The sequence below is a fragment of the Melospiza melodia genome, chromosome 20 (assembly GCF_035770615.1).
Source record: "Melospiza melodia melodia isolate bMelMel2 chromosome 20, bMelMel2.pri, whole genome shotgun sequence".
Lineage (NCBI taxonomy): Eukaryota > Metazoa > Chordata > Aves > Passeriformes > Passerellidae > Melospiza > Melospiza melodia.
The window spans coordinates 11250417-11273410 of record NC_086213.1 but is presented as its reverse complement, the minus strand read 5'-3'; the positions used below and the strand labels follow the sequence as shown (position 1 = coordinate 11273410).

At 56.2% G+C, this 22994-nt stretch overlaps 1 protein-coding gene across 1 annotated transcript; it reads left to right on the top strand.

Annotated features, from left to right (window-relative positions):
* The first annotated feature begins 12 nt into the window (after positions 1-12).
* ACACB (acetyl-CoA carboxylase beta) lies at positions 13-22019 on the top strand. Its single transcript, XM_063172869.1, has 53 exons — positions 13-174; positions 525-949; positions 1609-1735; positions 2421-2559; positions 2837-2946; positions 3060-3141; positions 3536-3634; positions 3909-4018; positions 4271-4381; positions 4540-4749; positions 5072-5242; positions 5473-5634; positions 5814-5977; positions 6499-6649; positions 6726-6829; positions 7409-7490; positions 8171-8316; positions 8394-8544; positions 8621-8755; positions 9161-9307; positions 9384-9572; positions 9890-9990; positions 10070-10158; positions 10237-10361; positions 10641-10754; positions 10837-10950; positions 11281-11370; positions 11465-11583; positions 11801-11938; positions 12337-12433; positions 12525-12632; positions 12812-12868; positions 13452-13493; positions 13562-13777; positions 13853-14008; positions 14290-14493; positions 14928-15083; positions 15329-15451; positions 15767-16036; positions 16362-16459; positions 16602-16722; positions 16885-16995; positions 17205-17348; positions 17430-17541; positions 17708-17804; positions 17971-18067; positions 18273-18408; positions 18716-18893; positions 19008-19120; positions 19631-19785; positions 19932-20102; positions 20584-20720; positions 20829-22019. Exons 2-53 carry the CDS (start codon positions 534-536, stop codon positions 20953-20955), a joined length of 7122 nt encoding a protein of 2373 aa, XP_063028939.1. The 5' UTR covers positions 13-174; positions 525-533; the 3' UTR covers positions 20956-22019.
* Positions 22020-22994: the final 975 nt, after the last annotated feature.

The following is a 22994-nucleotide window of genomic DNA, read 5'->3' as shown; positions in this document are numbered from 1 at the left end:
ACAGCCGGGCAGGGAGGGCGGCCTGTGCTTCCCTTGGGGCGGCCCTGGCACCGCGTGGGCTCCGGCCCGGGGACAGCGGGGAGGGACAGATGGACACACGGACCGAGGACCGACCGCTGACACTGCAGTGACCCGGGAGAGCGGCAGGGAGGGGGCTCGGGGCTGGTAGCCATGGTGAGGGGGCGAGGGCTGAGGGGAGGGCGAGGAGCTGAGGGGAGCTTGGGGGGGCTGAGGGAAGGGAGAGGGCTGAGGGGAAAGTGAGGCGCTTTTCCCTCACCCCCATGCCCACTCTGACGGGGATAATCCACCGCACTCACCGCGCTTCGGGGGTCCCGTTCAACGCCCCCCCGTGTGAGGAACCGCCATCCTGAGGGTGCTGTGAGGGCCGGCCGGGCCAGGCCGTGTCACCCCCCCGGCTCCTCACGGAGCTCCGCTCCGCCTGAGGGCGGCCGGCACCGGGCGCTGCGGGACGGGGCCGTGGTTTCAGCGGCACAGCCGTGACCGCCGTGCTCCGTGTCCCCCAGGGCCCGTGAATGCTGCCGGCTGCGCTGCTCCTGCTCGCTCTGCTGCTGCTCCTTTGGGCCAAAATGTCCAGCTCTCGGTCCGAGCAGGAGAAGGAGCCGGAGGAGAGCCCCGCAGCCATGCCGAGCCCCCCGGTCCAGCAGAGCCCCTCGGGCCGGCAGAGCCCCCCGGGCCGGCAGCCGCCGCCGCGGGCCGGGCGGGCGGGCTCGGAGCAGGAGCAGCTCGCCGTGTACAACCCCGCGGCGCTGCGCCGCCCGGCCCTCGCCAAGTTCGTGCTGGGCTCCTTCGACGACAACTCCTCCGATGATGAGCCGATGGCCACGGCCTTCAAGGTGGGCCGGCGGCGCAGCAGCCTGGCCGGGGTGGCCGGTACCGTCCCCGAGCCAACCACCGTGAGCGACATTCTGGAGCCCAGCGGCGGCATCAGGTACGGAAGGCAACCCCCGATGGCCGGAGCGTGGTCGGATAAGGATGTCCCAGTTAGGGAGGGTGGGTGCTTGTGGTGGGTACGTTGCCGTTGATAAATAAAATTGGGGTGCACATGTGCAGGTGCTCCTCAGAACCACAAGGTGATGTCCCCAGTCCTGCTCCCTTTGAGGGAGGAGAGCCAGTGAGTGTCCTTGGCTGTGTGACAGCAGTGCCACCGGCAAGAAGCAGGGCAGGGGGTGCCCTCCAAAATCTCTAGTTTGGATGTGGGGCAGCTCACTGGGAAGCTCCCATGGGAGCACAGCTGATATATCCAGAAGAAACAACTTGGAAGCCAAATGCTGCTGCCTGCCTCCTCCAGCTGCTCTGCTGTGGCTAAAAATAACAAACCTTTAGCTGCAGGGACATGTTGTGACACTCGACAGCCCGACGGTGGCTCTTGCCACGCAGGGTTTGAGGTGGTGCTGCCAGCAGTATCCGTGCTATTCTTCCATCCTTCCACAAATAAAGAATTTCCTGAGTCACATTGTAGACATGGTTGGTGACCTTTGCAGGACAGGCTCTGCAGGGGGTTTGGGGCTGGGGGAGGGCTCACTGGAGTGGCTCTGGGCTCTCTGGGGTGGCCCTGGGCTCAGTGACAGCCACCACATCCCACCACAGGCCCAGCATGTCGGGGCTGAGCCTGACGAAGAGGACCCGCAGGAAGATGGACCTGCAGCGGGATTTTTCTGTTGCCTCCCCAGCCGAGTTCGTCACCCGCTTTGGGGGCAACCGTGTCATCGAGAAGGTCTGTCCCCACACATCCCTGCTTGTGCCTGGCTAGGGGGTCACTGTTTTTCACAGGGACATCTTTGAGCACTGCCCAAATGTCCTGTGTCTGCCAGGCTTGGAGCAATGGCAGCTCCTGATTGACACACTCCCCCTGCTTTGCTCCACACTTACCCCTTGCCCCTGCACTGCTGTCACAGGCATATTTTATGAAAAATCCTTTTATTAGGATCTTTTATCCTGAAAAACTGAGAAGCTTCAGCTTCTCCATGTTTTGCTGCTTTGGAATGTGATTTGGAGAATTGTTTACCCAGCTTGTGAAATTGTTTTTACTTGATGACCAATGACAGCCACCTGTGTCAAGGCTGTGAGCAATCACAAGATTTTATTATCATTCTTTTCTATTCCTTTTAAGCATTCTGATGAAATACTTTCTTCTATTCTTTAGCATAGTTTTAATATATAATTTTCTTTTAATATAATATATGTATCATAAAATAATAAATCAGCTTTCTGAAACAAGGAGTCAAGATTCTCATCTCTTCCCATGTCGGGGATGCCTGCAATTCCTACATTTGGTGACCACGAGTGAGGAACGTTACCACATTTGGTGACCTTGAATGAGGAGCATTACCACACACTGCCATCCCTGGGGGTAGCAAGGCCAGGGCTCACCCTGCCACCCCCTGTCCCTGTGTCCCCAGGTCCTCATTGCCAACAATGGCATCGCTGCTGTGAAGTGCATGCGCTCCATCCGCCGCTGGGCCTACGAGATGTTCCGCAACGAGCGCGCCATTCGCTTCGTGGTCATGGTCACCCCCGAGGACCTCAAGGCTAACGCAGGTAATTCTTGAAAATATCCCCAAAAAGGAGGTTCCCTGCCTGTGGCTGAGCCAGGGCAGCCCTTTCCTGCCTGGCACGTGAGGGCTCTGCACAGCCTGGAGTCACACAGTTTACTCCTGCGCAGCCAAATCCAGGAATAAATTTTTCCCTGCTCCAGCCTCCCTGGGATGGAGGATTTGGGAGGGAGATCTGGCTCGGGGATCTGGCTCAGGGATCTGGCTCGGGGATCTGGTTCAGGGATCTGGCTCTCACCACCACTCCCCGTGCTCTCTTGCAGAGTACATCAAGATGGCAGATCACTACGTGCCAGTCCCTGGAGGGACAAACAACAACAACTACGCCAACGTGGAGCTGATTGTGGACATTTCCAAACGGATCCCAGTCCAGGTAATGAGCATTTGTGTGGCTCCCACCTCCTTGCAAGGGGGGTGATGTCCCTGTGTGCTGAGGAGCTGGGCATGGTGGGAGATGCCACCCACTGCTGCTTCTCCTTGTGCCAGGCGGTGTGGGCTGGCTGGGGACACGCCTCAGAGAACCACAAGCTGCCAGAGCTGCTGCAGAAAAATGGGATAGCTTTCCTAGGTAAGGTCTTACTGCTTTTCTGTGCTGGGAGTTGGGCTGGTGTGTGCACTCACAGTCGCTGCCAGGGACACTGCACTGGGAGTGCCCCTTTGGTGCCTCTGGCATGCCCAGCCCATGGAGTGGCAGTCCTCAGGCTGGTTTCCTGGGGCATTCCCAGGAATCCTGCTGTTTTCTGGGTTTTCCCTGTAATGTTCAGGCTGATGCAGTGTTCACAGAGGAACATTGGGTGGGAGCAGACCTTGTGGGATTCCCAGTCCTGAGCTGGGCAGTGGGTTTGGGGAGGTTCCTGTCCTACATTCCTAGTCCTTGCAGAAGGCTTGTTGGGCCAACTCAGTGATGTGGGGATGGGCTGGTGGATTGAGCACCCCCTCAGCTCTTCTCTCCCTCTCCAAAGGTCCCCCCAGTGATGCCATGTGGGCACTGGGGGACAAAGTTGCCTCCACCATCGTGGCTCAGACCCTGGAGATCCCCACACTGCCGTGGAGTGGGAGTGGTGAGTGCCTCCTCACAGCCCCCATACTCTCCCTGCTCCCCTCTTCCCTGCCTCTCCTTGCCCCCAAAACAAGCACCAGGATGGGGGTCCTTGCTCCATCTGGCCACACGTATTGGGGACCCCATTGCAGCAGCTGGTTCGGGCAGGGGGATTTTGGAGATGAAGTGCAAGGAAACAAGGGAAACAATGGAACCCTCAGCTCCCTGGGGACACCCAGCATGCCACCCCAGCTGTGCCACCCTGGTGGTGACCACAGCCCTGGCCATATCTGCAGGTCTGGTGGCTCAGTGGTCCGAGGAGGACCAGAATCAGCAGCAGACCATCAGCATCCCTCTGGAGACGTACGCACAGGGCTGTGTGAAGGACGTGGAGGAAGGCCTGGAGGTAAAGCTGAGCCTGTAGGCAGCTGCTTATCTGTTGCCCACCATGATTCCTCCTCAGAGCCTGCCTGCCTTGGCTCTTCTGGCCTCCCAGCACACACCACAGTGACACAAGGCTGTGCCAGCAGCAGTTTGTCCCACTGAATGAATGTCACTTGGGATAACCCTGCTCAGGGATGCCTGGAATTGTGTGGGCTGTCGGGGTGATGTGCTGGGGTCCAAAACACTACAGTCACCCCATCCCTGACCCTCTCAGGTGGCCACGAGGATCGGCTACCCCCTGATGATCAAGGCAGCAGAAGGCGGCGGGGGCAAAGGCATCCGGAAAGTGGAGGCAGCAGAGGAATTCAGTGCCAGTTTCCGGCAGGTGAGAGGTGCCTGGAACCCCCATCCCTGTTCCTGTCCCATCCTGGCAGGGTCCTGCTCCCACCCGGGGCACCTCCCACTTCCTGCCGCACCTCTGCCTCCATCCTGGGATGAATTTTGGGCGGTGATGCCAGAGCAGGACCCTCCCTCCGGCCGCAGGTGCAGGCGGAGGCGCCCGGATCCCCCATTTTCCTGATGCAGCTGGCGCAGCACGCTCGGCACCTGGAGGTGCAGGTCCTGGCAGATGAGTACGGCAACGCCATCTCCCTCTTCAGCCGGGACTGCTCCATCCAGCGCCGCCACCAGAAGATCATTGAGGAGGCACCCGCCACCATCGCTGCCCCCGCTGTCACCGAGATGATGGAGAAGGTGGGTGGCCTGATCTAAGGGCAGCTTGAGGGCTGGGTTTCCCAGTTTTAATGGGAAACTGGGCTGCGTTTATTGGGGTTTTAAGGAAGGGAGGGGTCCTGAGCTGAGCAGGACTCCCTGCCCAGGTTGGTCGGGCACAGGAGCAGCCTCCCCACGGAAGTGATCACAGCCCTAAGTGTGCCAGAGTCCAAGGAGCGTTTGGACTTCCAGGCACACGGTGGGGTTTTGGGGGTGTCCTCTGCACAAGCAGGAGCTGGATGCCGATCCTGCGGGTCCCTTCCCAGGCAGGATTCCATGACCCAGGGGTTTCCCTCTCCCGCAGTGCGCTGTCCGCCTGGCGCAGATGGTTGGGTACGTCAGTGCGGGCACCGTGGAGTATCTGTTCGGGGAGGACGGGAGCTTCCACTTCCTGGAGCTGAACCCCCGGCTGCAGGTGGAGCACCCGTGCACGGAGATGGTGGCGGACGTGAACCTCCCGGCTGCCCAGCTGCAGGTAGCTGCACACAGGGCTCGCTCCAGGGGTGTTGGAGGAGGCAGTTTGGGTGTTGAGGGAAGAGCACTGGGCTGGAGCCTGGCAGAGGGAAGCTGCCCCATATCCCAGCACGGAGGGTGCAGGTGAAAGAGGTGTGGCAGCTTTCCTTCTACTCTGGCTTCCCGTTGGGAGCTCTCCATTCAGATTCTGTCGGTGTCTCCCTGGCAGCTCAGGCCTTTGTCTCTCTGCAGATTGCAATGGGCATCCCCTTGCACAGGATAAAAGACATCCGGGTGCTGTATGGGGAGAGCCCCTGGGGGGACACCCCCATCTCCTTCCACAGCCCCTCCAACCCCCCCGTGCCCAGGGGCCACGTCATTGCTGCCCGGATCACCAGCGAGAACCCCGAGGAGGTGAGCTGGGGTTGGGCTGAGACAAAGGGACTCTGCCACCCGCGGGGTTGAGCTGGGCATGGTCCTCCCCAGCCAGACAGTGTTCATGGGATTGGTGCAATCCATGGGGGTTCCCCTTCCCTGTCTTGCTGCAGGATTCTCAATCCTGGTTCCTCCATCTCTGCTCTGTTCTGGCTCAGGGTTTCAAGCCCAGCTCGGGGACGGTGCAGGAGCTGAACTTCCGCAGCAGCAAGAACGTCTGGGGGTACTTCAGCGTGGCAGCAGCCGGGGGGCTGCACGAGTTTGCTGATTCCCAGTTTGGACACTGCTTCTCATGGGGAGAGAACCGGGAGGAGGCCACCTCGTGAGTGTGGCGGGATGAGTTGGAGGGCGTGTGTCCTTGGGAGGAGTCACAGTTGATGTGTGAGCTGGGAAAAGTGGTTTTTATCTGACAGGACCAGAGCGGTGCTGCTGTGCTAAGCACCTGGCTGTCTGGCCAAAGCCAGAATGTTTTGGACTGTGGTGGTCCTACAGCCCCAATTCATCCACCTGTTTCTCAAGGGCATGTTGAAGTCATCTGCCGAGCCTTGCTTGGTGCCCATGAGCAGCAGTGTCCATCAGGAACTGAGCAGCAGTTTCATGGACGAGCTGATGGGGCTTGGAGTAACTTGATCTAGTGTCCCTGTCCATGGCAGGGGGTGGAACAAGAGAGTTTTTAAGGTTGCTTCCAACCCAAACCATGCAGTGATTATAAAGGTGCTGGGGGCTCAGGAGCTCATCACCTCAGGAGCTCATCACCCTAGGCCCTGAAGCTCCCCAGTTCCCTCTGCTGGGAGCCAAGTGCCACCTTCTCAGTCATTAATGAAGGACTTCTCTCCCTGAAAGGAACATGGTGGTGGCCCTGAAGGAGCTGTCTATCCGTGGGGATTTCCGCACCACGGTGGAGTACCTGATCAAGCTGCTGGAGACAGAGAGCTTCCAGAACAACGAGATCCACACGGGCTGGCTGGACCACCTGATTGCTGAGAAAGTGCAGGTGGGGGTGATGCCCTGGGGTCACCACTCCCCTCCCTTGGGGTAAAACCCAAACCCTGTTGGTTTTGCCCCCACAGGCAGAGAAGCCAGACACGATGCTGGGGGTTGTCTGTGGTGCCCTGAACGTGGCAGATGCTGCTTTCAGAGAGTGCATGAGTGACTTCCTGCACACCCTGGAGAGGTGCGGAGTGGGGGCTGCACAGGGTGGGGGCTCAGTCATGTGGAATCATCTGATTCCACCAGATCAGGTTGCTCCAAGCCCCATCCAACCTTGCCTTGAGGAATTCCAGGATTGGGGCAGTCACAATGGAGACCTAAGTGTTGTTCTGGGGCATCTTCCTTCCAGTTTTGCTTTACAAGTTCAGTGACAGTAGTGCTGTGACATGCAGGGACAGGAGTATCTGGATCCTCAGTTATCAGTTTGGACAGTAGGAAAGGCTTCCCCTGGCTGGGAAAACAGTTTTCAAGGGGAAGTGGCTTGGCTGTGCAGTTTGCTTTTGTTGTTGAGTATCAAGGTTATTCCTCCAGCCTTGGAGGACTCCCAGGGCTCTCCCATGTGCCTTATCTGAGTGTTTTCCCAGTGCCTGGCCTCCCTCCAGACCTGGCTGTGCATGGTGCTCGTGTGGGTCACTTAAAGCTGATGCTTGTCCCCTCTGGTCACCACTGTGCCCTCCCACCAGGACTGGGAGCACTGCTGACATCCCACAGGCTTGGAGAGGCTGGGAATTCCCTGGGGCCTGATCCCTCCATTGTTTTTCAGGGGCCAGGTGCTGCCAGCAGCCTCTCTGCTGAACATTGTCGATGTGGAGCTCCTCTATGAGGGTGTGAAGTACATTCTGCAGGTGAGGACAGGGCTGTGCTCCACCCAAACCAGCCACAGTGCTTCTCAAGGGGTCAGGGACATGCTTCTGTCCCAGGGGAGAAAACTGAAATGAATACAGAGCTGTCCTTTAAAAATGGGCAACGTAAAAATGAGCTTAATAACCTCATAACTTAATTACCTCATTTTAACCTGACAAACTTTTTCATACACCCCGTTGCCCTGAGTTATTAAGGGACTTCATTTTCTTGCTTTTAAACCAAATTAGTTGGACTTCATGCAAAACTCCTTACTCACTATGAAAGTGGCAAGCGAGCCATGTGCTGCATGAGCTCTGGGCTGTGTGTTAAACCAGTTCTGGGTTGTGAGTTGAGTTAAACCAGTTCTGGGCTGTGAGTTGAGTTAAACCAGTTCTGGGCTGTGTGTTAAACCAGTTCTGGGCTGTGAGTTGAGTTAAACCAGTTCTGGGCTGTGTGTTAAACCAGCTCTGGGCAGAGTTGAGTTAAACCAGTTCTGGGCTGTGAGTTAAACCAGCTCTGGGCAGAGTTGACCAGCTCCTGGGTGCAGCCTGAGGTTGTGCCTCCTGCCTTGCCAGCACAGCCCTATCCCATGGGAGCAGCCCATGGGGAGGTGCCCCCTCAGCCCCTAGCCTTGCTGTCCAGTGTGTTTTGGGGTTGCACTGACGGTGTCCCCTGCCCGCAGGTGGCCCGCCAGTCGCTGACCACCTACGTGGTCATCATGAACTGCACGCACATCGAGATCGACGTGCACCGCCTCAACGACGGTGGGCTGCTGCTCTCCTACGACGGCTGCAGCTACACCACCTACATGAAAGAGGAGATTGACAGGTACCCCCTGCCAGGGCCACCATTCCCCCTCCCCTATGGCCACCAGCTGGCTGGTGACACCTTCCCCTGTCCCTTAGGTACCGGATCACCATCGGCAACAAAACGTGCACCTTCGAGAAGGAGAAGGACCCGACGGTGCTGCGCTCACCGTGCGCGGGGAAGCTGCTGCAGTACATGGTGGAGGACGGCGGCCACGTGGACGAGGGGAAGGTTTATGCAGAGATGGAGGTGAGCTTTGCAGAAGAGCTGGAGGAGCAGAATTTTTGGTGCTGCTGGCTCAGTGACCGTGTCTCTTCCTTCCCAGGTGATGAAGATCATCATGACGCTGACGGTGGAGGAGGCGGGGAAGCTGAACTACGTCAAGCGGCCGGGAACGCTGCTGGAGGCTGGCTGTGTCATTGCCCGCCTCCAGCTCGATGATCCCTCCAAAGTGAAGCCTGTGAGTCTCCTAGGGGCTGCCATCCCCTCCTGCCAGCTCCCAGTTGGCATCCTGGGAATGCTCCCTATGGGGCAAAATGGAGGAGCTGCTCTAGTGGGGCGTCACAGTGAAGGTCATGCCATGTCCTTGGGCTGTCTTTGGGTTCAAGTGCTGCTCCACTCTGCTTCCTCGATGTGCAGGAGCTCACATGCACTAAAAAGTGCATTTATAGCACTAAAATCGCCAGTTTTTCCATGTTATTTTCATCATGAGACACTGGCAGATCCATTATGCTTAATGTCAGGTGCTTCCTCATACCTGACCCAAAGCATGGGTTGTGCTGGGTTTCTGGGGCAGCTGCAGCTCTCAGGAGCTCTGTTTCTGACAACAACAACAGTTCAGCCCACCTCCCTTTGCCCTCTCCAGGCAAATCCATTCACAGGGGGACTCCCAGCCCAGCAGACCCTCCCCATCACTGGTGAGAAGCAGCACCAGGTTCTGCGCAACGTTCTGGACAACCTGACCAACGTCATGAACGGCTACTGCCTGCCCGAGCCCTACTTCAAGACCAAGGTGGGTGCCAGGCACCATGGGTTCCACCCAGTTGCCACGAGGGCAGGTCCAGCAGCACCATCTTCTGCTCCTGCAGGTGAAGGAGTGGGTGGCACAGCTGATGAAGACCCTGCGGGACCCTGCCCTGCCCCTGCTGGAGCTGCAGGAGATCATGACGAGCATTTCGGGACGGATCCCGCTGGCTGTGGAGAAATCCATCCGGAAGGTGATGGCGCAGTATGCCAGCAACATCACCTCTGTGCTCTGCCGCTTCCCCAGCCAGCAGGTGAGTGCCAAAGGGGGCTCACATCCTCTGCACTGGAGCCAGCTGGGAGCTCCTACCTCAATTTGTGCTGCCAAGATTTTATAACAAATGAAATGAGTGAGGGAAATATGTGGAGGTTTATATTTTGTATGTGTGTTTGGTTTTGTATGTGTATTTGCTTCTGTGTGTGCCTTTCTTTTTTATATTCATTTGTCACTTTGCATTTTTCACTTTGGGAAAAAAAAGCCAAGGGAAAGGCTCTGGGTGGAGTAAGCAAAGGGGGAGATGGCAGCCTCATGCCCCTGAGCCACCCTGGACCCTGTCCCCTCTCCCCACAGATCGCCAACGTGCTGGACACCCATGCAGCCACGCTGCAGAGGAAGGCTGAGCGGGAGGTCTTCTTCATGAACACCCAGAGCCTGGTGCAGCTGGTGCAGAGGTGAGCCCCATACTGTCTGTGACCCCCATGTCCCCCCACAGCCACCTCCTCACAGCATGATGGGCTCTTTGCTCCCCAGGTACCGCAGTGGCATCCGGGGCTACATGAAGGCCGTGGTGCTGGACCTGCTCAGGCGCTACCTGCAAGTGGAGACACAGTTCCAGCATGGTGAGGGCTCAGGGCTCTCTGGGGGAGCTGCAGGGCTCTCTGGAGGAGCTGCAGGGCTCACCAGACCCTGCCCCACAGCTCACTACGACAAGTGTGTCATCAGCCTGCGGGAGCAGTGCAAACCCAACATGACCCCCGTGGTGGAGAGCATCTTCTCCCATGCCCAGGTGGCCAAGAAGAACGAGCTGGTGATCATGTTAATTGTGAGTACAGCCTGTGCCTGAGACTCCAGGAGCAAAGGCTGGTGGCAGGGAAGAGTCAAGGCAGCTCTGCATTGTTTGAAGTGTCCATTTGTGCCTCGTTATCGGTTTATTTTAATTATCTTCCCTCTGTGGTGTTTTGTGACTATGCTTGGGTCAAAGAGAGCCCATTTTAGTCCCTTGGGTCTTGTCCTCTTTGGCTGCATGGGGCTGGGATGCAGGACGAAGCCATCCCACAAAGTGAGGAGCCTGAGCTGAGCCATGGTGGTTGTGACCTTGCAGGACCAGCTGTGTGGCCGTGACCCCACGCTGACAGATGAGCTGACAACCATCCTTCATGAGCTGACACAGCTCAGCAAGACCGAGCACTCCAAAGTGGCACTGAGGGCCCGGCAGGTCAGCCAGCACCATGCAGTGCCACCCCATTCCTGTCCCCATCCCTGTCCCCTGTGCTCCCAGCTCCTCTCTCCCCTGGCAGGTGCTCATTGCCTCTCACATGCCCTCCTACGAGCTGCGGCACAACCAGGTTGAGTCCATCTTCATCTCTGCTATCGACATGTACGGACATGAGTACTGCCCTGAGAACCTGAAGGTTGGGAATTATGTGTTTTTCCAGAGGGAATTTGGGTGACTTCAGGGAAGGGGTCTGGCTGCAAGTGGTTTAGTCTTAAAAACAACTAAAAATCATTCAAAACCTTGCTGTAGTGGCTGTGTGGAGCAGAGGAGGGGGTGCACCCCAGTCTCTATGCATTGCTCCATGTTCCATTTGGGAGGGAACAGATGTGTGGATCCATGTCTGACTCTTCTGGTTTCCCCATGGTGGGCTGGGTATTCCATGGCACCCTGGTGACCAGTCCTGCACCTAAATGGAGCAGGGAAGTCTCACTTCATCCTTGCCCTAAATTTTCCTTTCTTCCCGCAGAAACTGATCCTGTCAGAAACCTCCATCTTTGATGTGCTCCCCGTGTTCTTCTACCACACCAACAGGGTGGTGCGCATGGCAGCGCTGGAGGTGAGGCCTGGGGGGCACAGAGTGGGGCCTGAGGGTGGCATGGGGGGCCCAGGGGTGGCAGGGGCAAGGTGGTACCTCCTGTGTCCCCTCACAGGTGTACGTGCGGCGGGGGTACATCGCCTACGAGCTGCACAGCCTGCAGCACCAGCAGCTCTCTGATGGCACCTGCCTCGTGGAGTTCCAGTTCATGCTGCCCTGCTCCCACCCCAATAGGTACAGGGGTCCCTGCCACACACCTGTCCTGCTCCCCTGGACACAAAGCCTTTCACAAAGCTTTGTATTATTCCCTCTGTGCAAAGTGGGTGCTGCCACCACACTGTCCCATTGCCAATGGAGCAGGATGAGCCCTCTCCAGGTCAGGGTCCCCTATGGGAGCTGTGTGGTCCCACACGGTGCCTTCCCCAGAGCTGACACTTGCTCCCCATGGCAGGATATCCATCCCTGTCAGCATCACCAACCCTGACCTGGCCCGGCACAGCACTGAGCTCTTCATGGACAGCGGCTTCTGCCCTGGGAGCCAGAGGATGGGAGTCATGGTGGCCTTCCGCAGATTCGAGGACTTCAAAAGGTGGAGATGCAGGGACACACCTGGCCAGTGTTTGTGCATTTTGGGTCATTGGAAAGCAAACTGGGGTGAAAGAGCCACAGCTGGGGGCAGCTGGGTGGTGTTAGAGGCAGCTCCAGTTCCCAGCGTAGCTGCAGACTGGGTATTCTCAGTACAACAACCTTGTGGGGACATGAGGAACGTGGGGAAAGCTTACATGGCACAGCTTAGATTTGAACATTAATGCAGCAGAGCCCAGAGCTGCATTTCTTGAGCTGTGGGTTTGCTGTGGGATGGTGGGGCCATTGTGCTGGTACCTGTGTCCCTGTCGCACTGTCACAGTGGGTTCCTGGCGCTGTCCCTTCAGGCAGGACGTGGGCACAACATGCTGGCTTGTGACCCCACCTCTGCTGTTTGGGCAGGAACTTTGATGAAGTGATCTGGTGCTTCTCCAACTCGTTGAACAGTGAGCTCCTCAGTGATGCACAGGCCACCACCTACGATGAGGAGGACACCAAGGTGGGCATGAAGCTGCTGCTGGTGTCCCCAGGTGGTGCTGGGACAGCACTGATGCTGCTGGCCAGGGTTGACTGTAGGGTTTTGTTGCCAGAACATCCATGAGGAGCCAATCCACATCCTCAACATCGCGCTCTGCTCAGCTGACCACGCGGAAGATGAGAAGCTGGTGCCCATCTTCAGAGCCTTTGCCCAGTCCAAGGTTTGTTGCTGGGACTGGACCCTCTTTTTGTTAACTCTGCAAGCCAGAACACTGTACCCAAGGACACTGCCTCCTCTCCATGCAGTGCACCCCAAAATGCTGCAGTTTAGGTTTTGTTTGCTCCCTTGGTGGATATGTTTAAGCTCTCTTAACTGGCGGCATTTTCTGTTTCTGTGTAGAAAAAGATCCTCGTTGAACATGGTCTCCGGAGAATCACATTCCTCATTGCCCAGCAGGTGAGTGCAGCTCTGATTCTGACATCTATAAATACCTTACAGACACAACACTGAGTGATGGATGGACCCACTGTGCTTCAGGAGCTGGGAATTAATTAATGAGCAATTCAATGAGTGATTCATCTCCTGTATAATCCTTTATCCTGCTCATGTTTCCAGTAACGTGGTTCCTGCAGAGCCACTCCATAGCTTTAAGGTGCCTTTAGAAGCCTTCACAGAGTAGAAGCCCAGAGTGGTTTGGGTGAGAAGGGACCTTAGAGTTCATCCTGTTCCACTCCCTGCCATGAGGTGGAACTCTCCACTGTCCCAGGTTTCTCCAAGCCCTCTCCTACCTGGCCTGGGACACTTCCAGGGATGAGGCAGCCACAGCTTCTTTGGGCAGCCTGTGCCAAGGGCTCACCTCCTTCACAGGGAACAATTCCTTCCTAAATCCAATCTAATCAATCCCTCCCCGCCCTTTTCTCTTTGGGGGAGAACAAAGCCTGCAAAGTTTTTTTTTAATGGAGAATCAATCAATGGAGAATCAACAATCCTCTGTGGGCCAGGCCTATTCACATTGCCTTCTCTCTCCCTTTTGCTGCAGAGAGAATTCCCAAAGTTCTTCACGTTCAGAGCCAGGGACGAGGTAAGATCCCGTGGGAGTGGTGCCGGCGCGGCTCCAGCACGGCCCTGGCTCACGGCTGTGCCCGGCAGTTCGCAGAGGATCGGATCTACCGGCACCTGGAGCCGGCGCTCGCCTTCCAGCTGGAGCTGAGCCGCATGCGCAACTTCGACCTGACGGCCATCCCCTGTGCCAACCACAAGATGCACCTGTACCTGGGGGCTGCCAAGGTCCAGGCAGGCACCGAGGCCACCGACTACCGCTTCTTCATCCGCGCCATCGTGCGCCACTCCGACCTCATCACCAAGGCAGGGTGGCACCCTGGGGCACAGTGAGGGTGCGGGGTTGGCCTGGCCCCTGCTGAGCCACCTGCTCCATCACAGGAGGCTTCCTTCGAGTACCTGCAGAACGAGGGCGAGCGGCTGCTCCTGGAGGCCATGGATGAGCTGGAGGTGGCTTTCAACAACACCATCGTGCGCACCGACTGCAACCACATCTTCCTCAACTTCGTGCCCACCGTCATCATGGACCCGTCCAAGGTGTGTTTCTTGGGGGTCCTGCTTCCTCTGTCCTGGAAAAGTTTCTCTGTCATGCCCTGTGCACAGATGGGCAGCCAGCCCCCACCATCTTTCCCTGTCCCCAGTGGAGAGGGTGGATATCAGCACCAGGCCCATGGAGAGACAGAAGGGACTCACCCAAAGCAAATCCAAAATGGCTGTTTGGGGGTGGACATGCAACAGGGCTGCTCCAGCCGTGGCATTGTGTGCTCAGTGCTGTCCCTGAGGTCACCAACCCCCCCTTTGTGCCATCCCCTGTGCAGATCGAGGAGTCGGTGCGCTCCATGGTGATGCGCTACGGCAGCCGCCTCTGGAAGCTGCGTGTGCTGCAGGCTGAGGTGAAGATCAACATCCGCCTGACGCCCACTGCCACCGCCATCCCCATCCGCCTCTTCCTCACAAACGAGTCCGGATATTACCTGGACATCAGCCTCTACAAGGAAGTGAAGGACCCTGGCACTGGCAGCGTGAGTAACCCCAGTGGTGACTGCAGGAACCCAACCATGCCTGCCTGAGAGTTGCCAGCTCCAGCAGAGCTTTGGGGGAGCTTCTGCAAAACTCCTTGTGAACCCCCAGACTTCCAACAGCATTCCCACAGCTGGGTTGGTTTCATCCATCTGTCTGCATCCAGTTGGGGTGGTGCTTTATTCAAAATGTGCTGAGCTTCACCCAGTTGGGTTCCTTGAGTTGATGCTGGTGTGGAGCTGGGCAGTTTTGAGTGCTGGAGGTGATGGTCAGTGTTAGGGTGTCACTAGTACTGGCAGCACATCAGTGTGATAGTCCCCTCAATAGTGAAAAAATGAGTGGAAAATCACCTTGACCAAGCAGGGCTCAGCAGTGCTCCAGAAAAAGTCACCATGACATCCAGGGAAGGCAAACAATGCTCTGCTTTTCTCTCCAGATCATGTTCCAGTCGTATGGGGACAAGCACGGGCCGCAGCATGGGATGCTCATCAACACCCCCTATGTCACCAAGGACCTGCTTCAGGCCAAGCGCTTCCAGGCACAGTCCTTGGGCACCACCTATGTGTATGACTTCCCAGAGATGATCAGGCAGGTGAGCCTGGCTGAGCAGAAAGAGGCTCCAAATTACTGCTCTTTATCCCCAAATATTCCCACCTGAGGAAAAGGTCCGTCTCCTCAGGCTGCCAAAAGAAAACAAAAAGAGCCCAAGCTCCAACATTTTTGGTTATATGAAACATTTCTAAACCAATTCCTAGCTCTTGGAATTCCTGAAACTAGATGGTCTTTAAGTTCTCTTCCAAGCTAAACCATTCCAAGCAACATGCTGTGTCTCCACAGGCTCTCTTCAAGCTGTGGGGCTCCTCGGACCTGTATCCCAAGGACATCATGACCTACACTGAGCTGGTCCTGGACCCTCAGGGGCACCTTGTGCAGATGAACAGGGTCCCTGGAGGGAACGAGGTAGCAGGGAATTGTTTGGAATTGGGCAGAGGAAGCAGGTGGGAATGGCTGGTGGCTTAATCTGGCTGTGTTTAAAGCTTGGGAGATGCTCCTCAACCATTTTGTCTGATGGTTAATGCCACCTGCAGCTCAGCCCCTGTGTCTCTTGGACGTGGCACTTAGTGCTCTGGTCTAGTTGACAAAGTGGTGATCAGTCAAGCATTGGACTCAGTGATCTTGGAGGTCTTTTTGAGCCTGGTTAATTCTGTGATTCTGTAAATGACTCTGTGACTCTCTGGAGATTCTTCTGTGTAACCTTGTGCCGTTTCGAGGCAGGTGGGGATGGTTGCTTTCAAAATGAAGCTGAAGACCCCTGAGTACCCCAAAGGCCGGGACATTGTGCTCATCTGCAACGACATCACACACAAGATTGGCTCCTTTGGGCCTGAGGAGGACCTGGTGTTCCTGAGGGCATCAGAGCTGGCACGGGCTGAGGGCATCCCCCGCATCTACATCGCTGCCAACAGCGGCGCCCGCATCGGCTTCGCTGAGGAGGTCAAACACATGTTCCAGGTGGCCTGGGTGGACCCAGCTGAGCCCTTCAAGGTGTGTGGGCACCTCCCCTCCTGCAGCACAGGAAACAGCAGAGGGTCCAGCTGGGGAAGGGATGAGCAGAAAAAGTGGGATGTCAGGTTGTGGGATTAGAGCAGGAGTAAGACCATACCTGCACCCAGCACCATGGGGGTGGTTCCTTTGGCTTCTCCCACGTGGTGGAGGTGAAGGTGCCAGTGCTGGCATGGCTGCTCTGTTCAGCTCTGGTCCCTGAGCTGCTGCACAGCATGGTTTGGGATAGGTTTGGGAAAGGACCATGTGCCATGTGAGCATGTGTGTGGGGGGCTCCATAAATTATCCTTCTCCTCTTTCCTTGCAGGGGTTCAGGTACCTGTACCTGACTCCCCAGGACTACACGAGGATCAGCGCCATGAACTCGGTGCGCTGTGAGCATGTGGAGGAAGGTGGAGAGTCCAGGTGAGTCCCATATCCCATGAGACACACAGAGCCACTGCAAGCTGTGCCCTAACCCCACCAAGATGCAGCTTCCACCTCAGCATCCTGCCAGGCACATCATGCAGTGAGTGCTTCCCAGACCACAGCTCCACTTTCTCTGCAGGTATGTCCTGCTGGACATCATTGGGAAGGACAATGGATTTGGGGTGGAAAACCTGAGAGCAGCTGGTACCATAGCTGGGGAGTCCTCCCGTGCCTATGACGAAATAGTGACCATCAGCATGGTACAGTGGGGCCCTTCCCCTCTCTGCTCCTCCCCTCTCTCCTGCTGGCTCTTAAAGTCACCATGGGAGGGGTGACAGGATGCAACAAGCCCTTCACAGCATCCTTCTCCAGGTGTGTGCTGCAGCCCCAGTGACCCCAGGTGTCCCTTTGTGTGTGCCCAGGTGACTTGTCGTGCCATCGGCATCGGTGCCTACCTGGTGAGGCTGGGCCAGCGTGTCATCCAGGTGGAGAACTCCCACATCATCCTCACAGGTGTCACAGCTCTCAACAAGGTACCAAGCTCTGGCTGCATGTCCTCCATGGCACTGTCCTTCTCACCACTCCCTGTGTGGGCTCCTTCCCTGTCCCATGGAACATCAGCCTGGATAGAGGTGGACATTCTGCCTCAGCCTAGAGGGAATTTGCCTGTGTAGGGGCTTGGGCTGACAAACAGAGCAAGGGAGCAGCTCCTGTGTCAGCAGAGCCCCATGTGTTTCCCTAGGTGCTGGGACGGGAGGTTTACACATCCAACAACCAGCTGGGAGGAGTGCAGATCATGCATAACAATGGTGTTTCTCATGTCACTGTCCCAGATGACTTTGAGGGGGTCTACACCATCCTGCAGTGGCTCTCATACATACCCAAGGTAGGAGGGTGCTGCAGGGGGGAAGGAGGGGGATGTCACCCATACCTGGCTGGTGACCTGCCCTCGGGGTCTCCCTTACAGGATAACCAGAGCCCAGTGCCTGTCACTGCCATAGTTGACCCTGTTGAAAGAGAAATTGGTTTTGTCCCTTCCAAAGTCCCCTATGACCCCAGGTGGATGCTGGCAGGGAGAAGTAAGTGAGTGAGAGTGAGAAGTAAGTGAGAACAACCCAAGGCCTGTGCAGCACTGCTCCCAAATGCATCCTGTAGGTGCAGAAGATGCTCTTGGCTGTGGGTTGGTGTTCAGGAACCTTTCAGTGCTTGCCCTTGCACCACTCCATGTTTTCCTGTGCTCTGCAGCTCTCAAAGGGACCTGGCAGAGCGGCTTCTTCGACCAGGGCAGCTTCATGGAGATCATGAAGCCGTGGGCTCAGACCGTGGTGGTTGGCAGAGCAAGGTACTGCCAGGAGCAGGGGATGCAGCTGGGATCCTGCATGTGTGGCCCTTCACCTTCAATCCCTGTCTGTGGCACTGCTTTTGGGATGGTGGAGAGGGAGCAGCTCTCTGGTGGGGCTGGGGTGGAGGGGAACAGGCCTTGCTGAGCCCACCCTGCCCTGCCACAGGCTGGGAGGTCTCCCTGTGGGTGTCATCGCTGTTGAGACCCGCACCGTGGAGGTGACAATACCTGCTGACCCTGCCAACCTGGACTCAGAGGCAAAGGTGAGTGGGGTACAGCTGGGGCCAGGTGGCATCTGAGAGGAACTGGGGGGAAGGGAGGAGTAATAGCTCAGCATGATCCTTGGGCATAATTTTCCTTAATTCAGGTGAAATCAAGGGTGCTGGGGCAGTTTGTTTTCTTGCAGCTGTTTCATGCAGCATGCCAGGAAGAACTGGCACAGTCTCAGCTGCTCACTGTCTTTTCCAGATAATCCAGCAGGCTGGACAGGTGTGGTTCCCAGACTCTGCTTTTAAAACAGCCCAGGCCATTCGGGACTTCAACCGGGAGCACCTCCCGCTGATGATCTTTGCCAACTGGAGAGGCTTCTCCAGCGGCATGAAAGGTACCTGTGCTTGGGATGCCCACATTCCCATGGTGTGTGACAAAACTCTGTCACCCCTTCCACCCCACAGGGTCCTGAGATGGCCCAGCCTACCAGGGTATGCAGCACTCTGGGATGTGGGGTTGGGTTGGGCTGAGGAGGTCATGGGGGATCACAGGGCAGAAGTCCCAGGAGTTGGTGGCTTCCTGCTGGCTGGTTTTGCAGGCTGCTTTGTCTCTCCAATAGACAAGGTGGCTTTGGGCAGCTGGGAGCAGGCTGGGACGGTGGCATTTGGGACACCCAGCCCCTGAGTCCCTTTGTGTTTCAGACATGTACGACCAGATGCTGAAGTTTGGCGCCTTCATCGTGGACAGCCTGCGGGACTTCAGGCAGCCGGTGCTGGTGTACATCCCCCCTCACGCCGAGCTGCGCGGCGGCTCCTGGGTGGTCATCGACTCCACCATCAACCCCCTGCACGTGGAGCTCTACGCTGACAAGGAGAGCAGGTCAGCAGCCTGAACACCTGTGTGGGTCATCCAAAATACCTGTGTGTGTCATCTTGTCCTAGGATTTATTCTCCCATGCACACCAGTCCTTGTTTTACCAAACTTCCCTTCCAGGGGAGGCATTTTGGAGCCTGGAGGAACAGTGGAGATCAAGTTCAGAAAGAAGGATCTAGTGAAGACCATGAGAAGGATTGATACAGTTTATGCCAAGCTTGTTGAACAGATGGGTAAGGAAAGGGAGTTTGGGATTGTGGACATTGGTGGTGGTAAGTTAAACATGAGGCTCAAGCACTTTGGTGGCAACCACCAGTGTCCTGGGAAAACTCATTTTGTCTTTTCTGTTGGTGGAGCTGAGAGGATGTGGTGGTACTTTAGAACACCTGGTATCTCCTGGGGGCTCCATCAATGGGTTAAATGGGGCTGGGGTCTTCTCCCATGCTTTGAGATGAAGGATGGCCATGGCCACGTTGAATCGATTCCTGATGCATCAGGAGCTCCTTGCCCCCATGTCCCTCCAGCCTGCCACAGCATGGTCCCACAAAATCCTTGCAAATGCCATCTCCCCTTTCATGTAGCAGGCACTGAGTGTGGTGTGACCTCTTTGTGGCTTGTATGGCTCTGGTGTCAGCGTGCCAAGGAGAGAGCCATGGCACTGGGCATGGTGGCTGATGTGGCAGCATAGAGGCGACACCCTGGTGGCATCACCGGGGGGCTGCTCAGCCCGCTGTGTCCCGCAGGCTCCCCCGAGCTGTCGGAGGCGCAGCGCAAGCAGCTGGAGCAGCAGCTGAAGGCGCGGGAGGAGCTGCTGCTGCCCGTGTACCACCAGGTGGCCGTGCGCTTCGCAGACCTGCACGACACCCCGGGCCGCATGCAGGAGAAAGGGGTCATCACGGTGAGCCGGGCACCGGGGAGGGGCTCCGAGGTGACAGGCAAAGGTGGGGGGAAAATCCCTCCCCTGTGACATCCCTGCCCTCCATGCCGCCGGAGCCGGGAGCCAGCAGCCGCCGGCAAACCCGGGCTGTGCTCCGATTTCCCCAGGACATCCTGGAGTGGAAGAGCGCCCGCTCCTTCCTCTACTGGCGGCTGCGGCGGCTGCTGCTGGAGGAGATGGTGAAGGGGGAGGTGCTGAAGGCCAACAGCGAGCTCACCCACATCCACATCCAGTCCATGCTGCGGCGCTGGTTCATGGAGACCGAAGGAGCTGAGAAGGTACCCCCAGCCCCGGCTTCCTGAGGCACCTCCAGCCAGCGCATCCCGAGGGATCTCAGCTTGCTCTGCCACCATTCAGAAGTGTCAGTAGTGTTTCAGTGTGTGATGGGAATGTGTGAGCATGGGCAGTGAAGCAGCCCTGGGCTGGGGCTGGCTCTTCAAATCAGGTGACTCCAGTTGGGTGCTGGTGCTCAGTGATGGCAAATTAGTCCACAAATAAACATTTTTTACTTCCCACAGCAAAAATGGGGTTTTTAGCATTTGGGCTGTTCTCAAATGACACTCAGGTTGCTGTGCCTTCCTCAGGAAGCAGGACATGCAAAGGAACCATGTTTTACCTCTTTGCTTTTTAAGTGGTTTGCAAACAGGTGCAGATCAGGGAAGAAAAATCCCATGGCCTGGATTTGAGGCTCCAGGAGGAAGGGAGGGCTCAGGCTGTGCAGGCAGCAGAACCCCCTGCCCACAGTGCTGCTTTCTCCAGGGCTACCTCTGGGACAACAACCAGGTGGTGGTGGAGTGGCTGGAGAAGCACATGCAGGAGGAGGATGGCACCCAGTCAGCCATCAGGCAGAACATCAAGTACCTGAAGCGGGATTACATCCTCAAGCACATCCGGAGGTGAGTGCTGTGGGATCTGGGATGAGAAGGGGTCCCTGGGATGGGAACAGCAGGTGGTGGAGACCAGACAGTTCTCACTTTAGCCTCTCTCTGCCCTGTGCCTTGCAGCTTGCTCCAGGCCAACCCTGAGCTGACCATGGACTGCATCGTGCAGATGGCTCAGCACATCACCGGCCCACAGAAGGCCCAGGTCGCCCATCTCCTGTCCAGGGTGGACACTGATGATCCCTCCTGATCTGGACAATCACCACAGGGTAGGAGAAGCACCAGGACACAGCCAGACCTCACTTGCCCACCTGGCTCCTCAGCCCTTGAACTGAAGCCTTGGACTCTTGCTTATGTGCCTAAATAAAGGACACCAGTGCTTTTAAGTATTTTAAGCCATGGAGATGGTCTTGCCATCCATGCAGTCCTCTCTGGCACTGGGGGTGCTGCCAGAAGATGAACTTGTCCCGAGCCAAGCCTGGAATCTGGACCTGGTGCAGAACTTGGTTTTAAAAAGAATCCAAAATATTTTCCTGTTTTAGTTGCCAGCCCTTGGTCTTCCAAACAAGCACCAGGTCAGACACGTCTCATGAGACTGGACAGAGCTGGAGGCACAGACCCCTGGCCAGGGCCAGTGTCCAGCTGGCTGGGTTCAAGCTGACCAGGCACCAAGACCTGGAAATGAGAAGCAGCCTCCAAGTGATGCTTTATAAACTGTGAGGAGCAATTTGTGTCATCCTTACCCTCACTGGGGAGCAAAGAGAAAATGTGGCCATGAGTAGCTGATGGTCCAGGAAAGACCCCAGTGAGCTAATCTGGGAGCTGCTCCCTTGGGAATGTCCAAGGATCCATCAGGCTTTGGCTGACCTGGCTGTGCCTCTCGTGTCCTTTCTGGCTCCTGCAGAGCATGGAGAGGAGGGAGGATGGCTCCAGTGTCCTGGTTCCTCCTTGGAAGCAGCAGAGCCAGGGGGAGCTGTCACCTGCTGGGACCTGCACCCTGCTGCTCAGGTAGCCTTTGATCACCTTGGTTGTGGAGGGGAAATTTGAGGTTTTCCTGTGCCTCTGGCTGTGTCATTTCCCCAGCACAGATTTACCTTGGGCTCAAAAAGAGGAGGGTCAGGAAGATGGGACACCTGGCTCAAGTGCAGTGCTGGTATTGCCCTGGGCGAAGGTGTTGGACACCTCCTGGGATCCCACAAGGTCTGTAGGAGGTCTCCTGTCCTGGGGTGGGGATGGGAAGGGTCTTGTGGGTCACTTCCTGGCTGGAAGGTGTCACTGCTGACAGGCAATAAAGTGAGCTCAGCTCCCAGAGAACTCCCTGACCTCTGTGTCTTCTGTCATTGTCCTGAGCAGGGCCTGGTGTCTCTGGCACTGGGCAGCCCCTTCTCTGTGGCACAGGACCTGTAAACTCTTAGAGTAAATACCTGTGAGTGAACTCTTAGAGTAAATACCTGTAAACTCTTACTCTCCTGGAGGATTTGAGCCATGGATCCACCTTCAATTTGGCCATAGGGTCTGTAAAGGGAAAAAAGCTTGGGAAACCCAACATAACACCAGAGCAGGCACCGCACAGCACATCCAGAATGCCCCAGGCGTAGTGCTAAGAAATGTTTATTAAAAAAAAGCAAAGACATTGTAGGTGACACCAGTAACAGCAAAGGATCATTCGTCACATTTGTCCTTGGACAATAAATTATCATGTGGAGCATCATGGTGCCCTTTGGAAGAGGTTGCCGTGGAGGGATGCACTGGGAGGATACAGGCACAGATATTTCCAAGCCCCCTGATCTTCATATTTTTCAAGCAAGAAAGTGCCCTGTGGGGCCACTCCAGCATCCTGCACCCTCCAGCTTTAATCCATGGATGGGTGTGGGAGAGAAAAGCCTGGGAGCACCTGGGTACGGCACCGGGAAATTCTCTGAATGCACAGGAACAGACAAAACCCAAGGTATAAATATCACTTTTTGCTCACAGAGGTATAAGTAGACTAAATGCTAAATTCCAACATATTTCAGATGTTTCATCACATTATTTTCAATGCATGTTAACAAGTACAAAGCAGGGTTTGAAATTCTTTTTTAAAAGCTACATTAGAATCAGGGGTTTTAGTTAATTAGCAAAGACTATTATGAAAGGTACAGTGACAATATTTGGTCTCTGAATTTTTTAAAAAGCATGAGTTTCACAGTATCAAAAGTGCTTATTAAAGAAGTGTAGTGTAAAAACTGATAGGATGGTTGTGGTTCTGAGGATGAATAATTTAGTGGCTGTAAGAAAGGTTACTGCAGC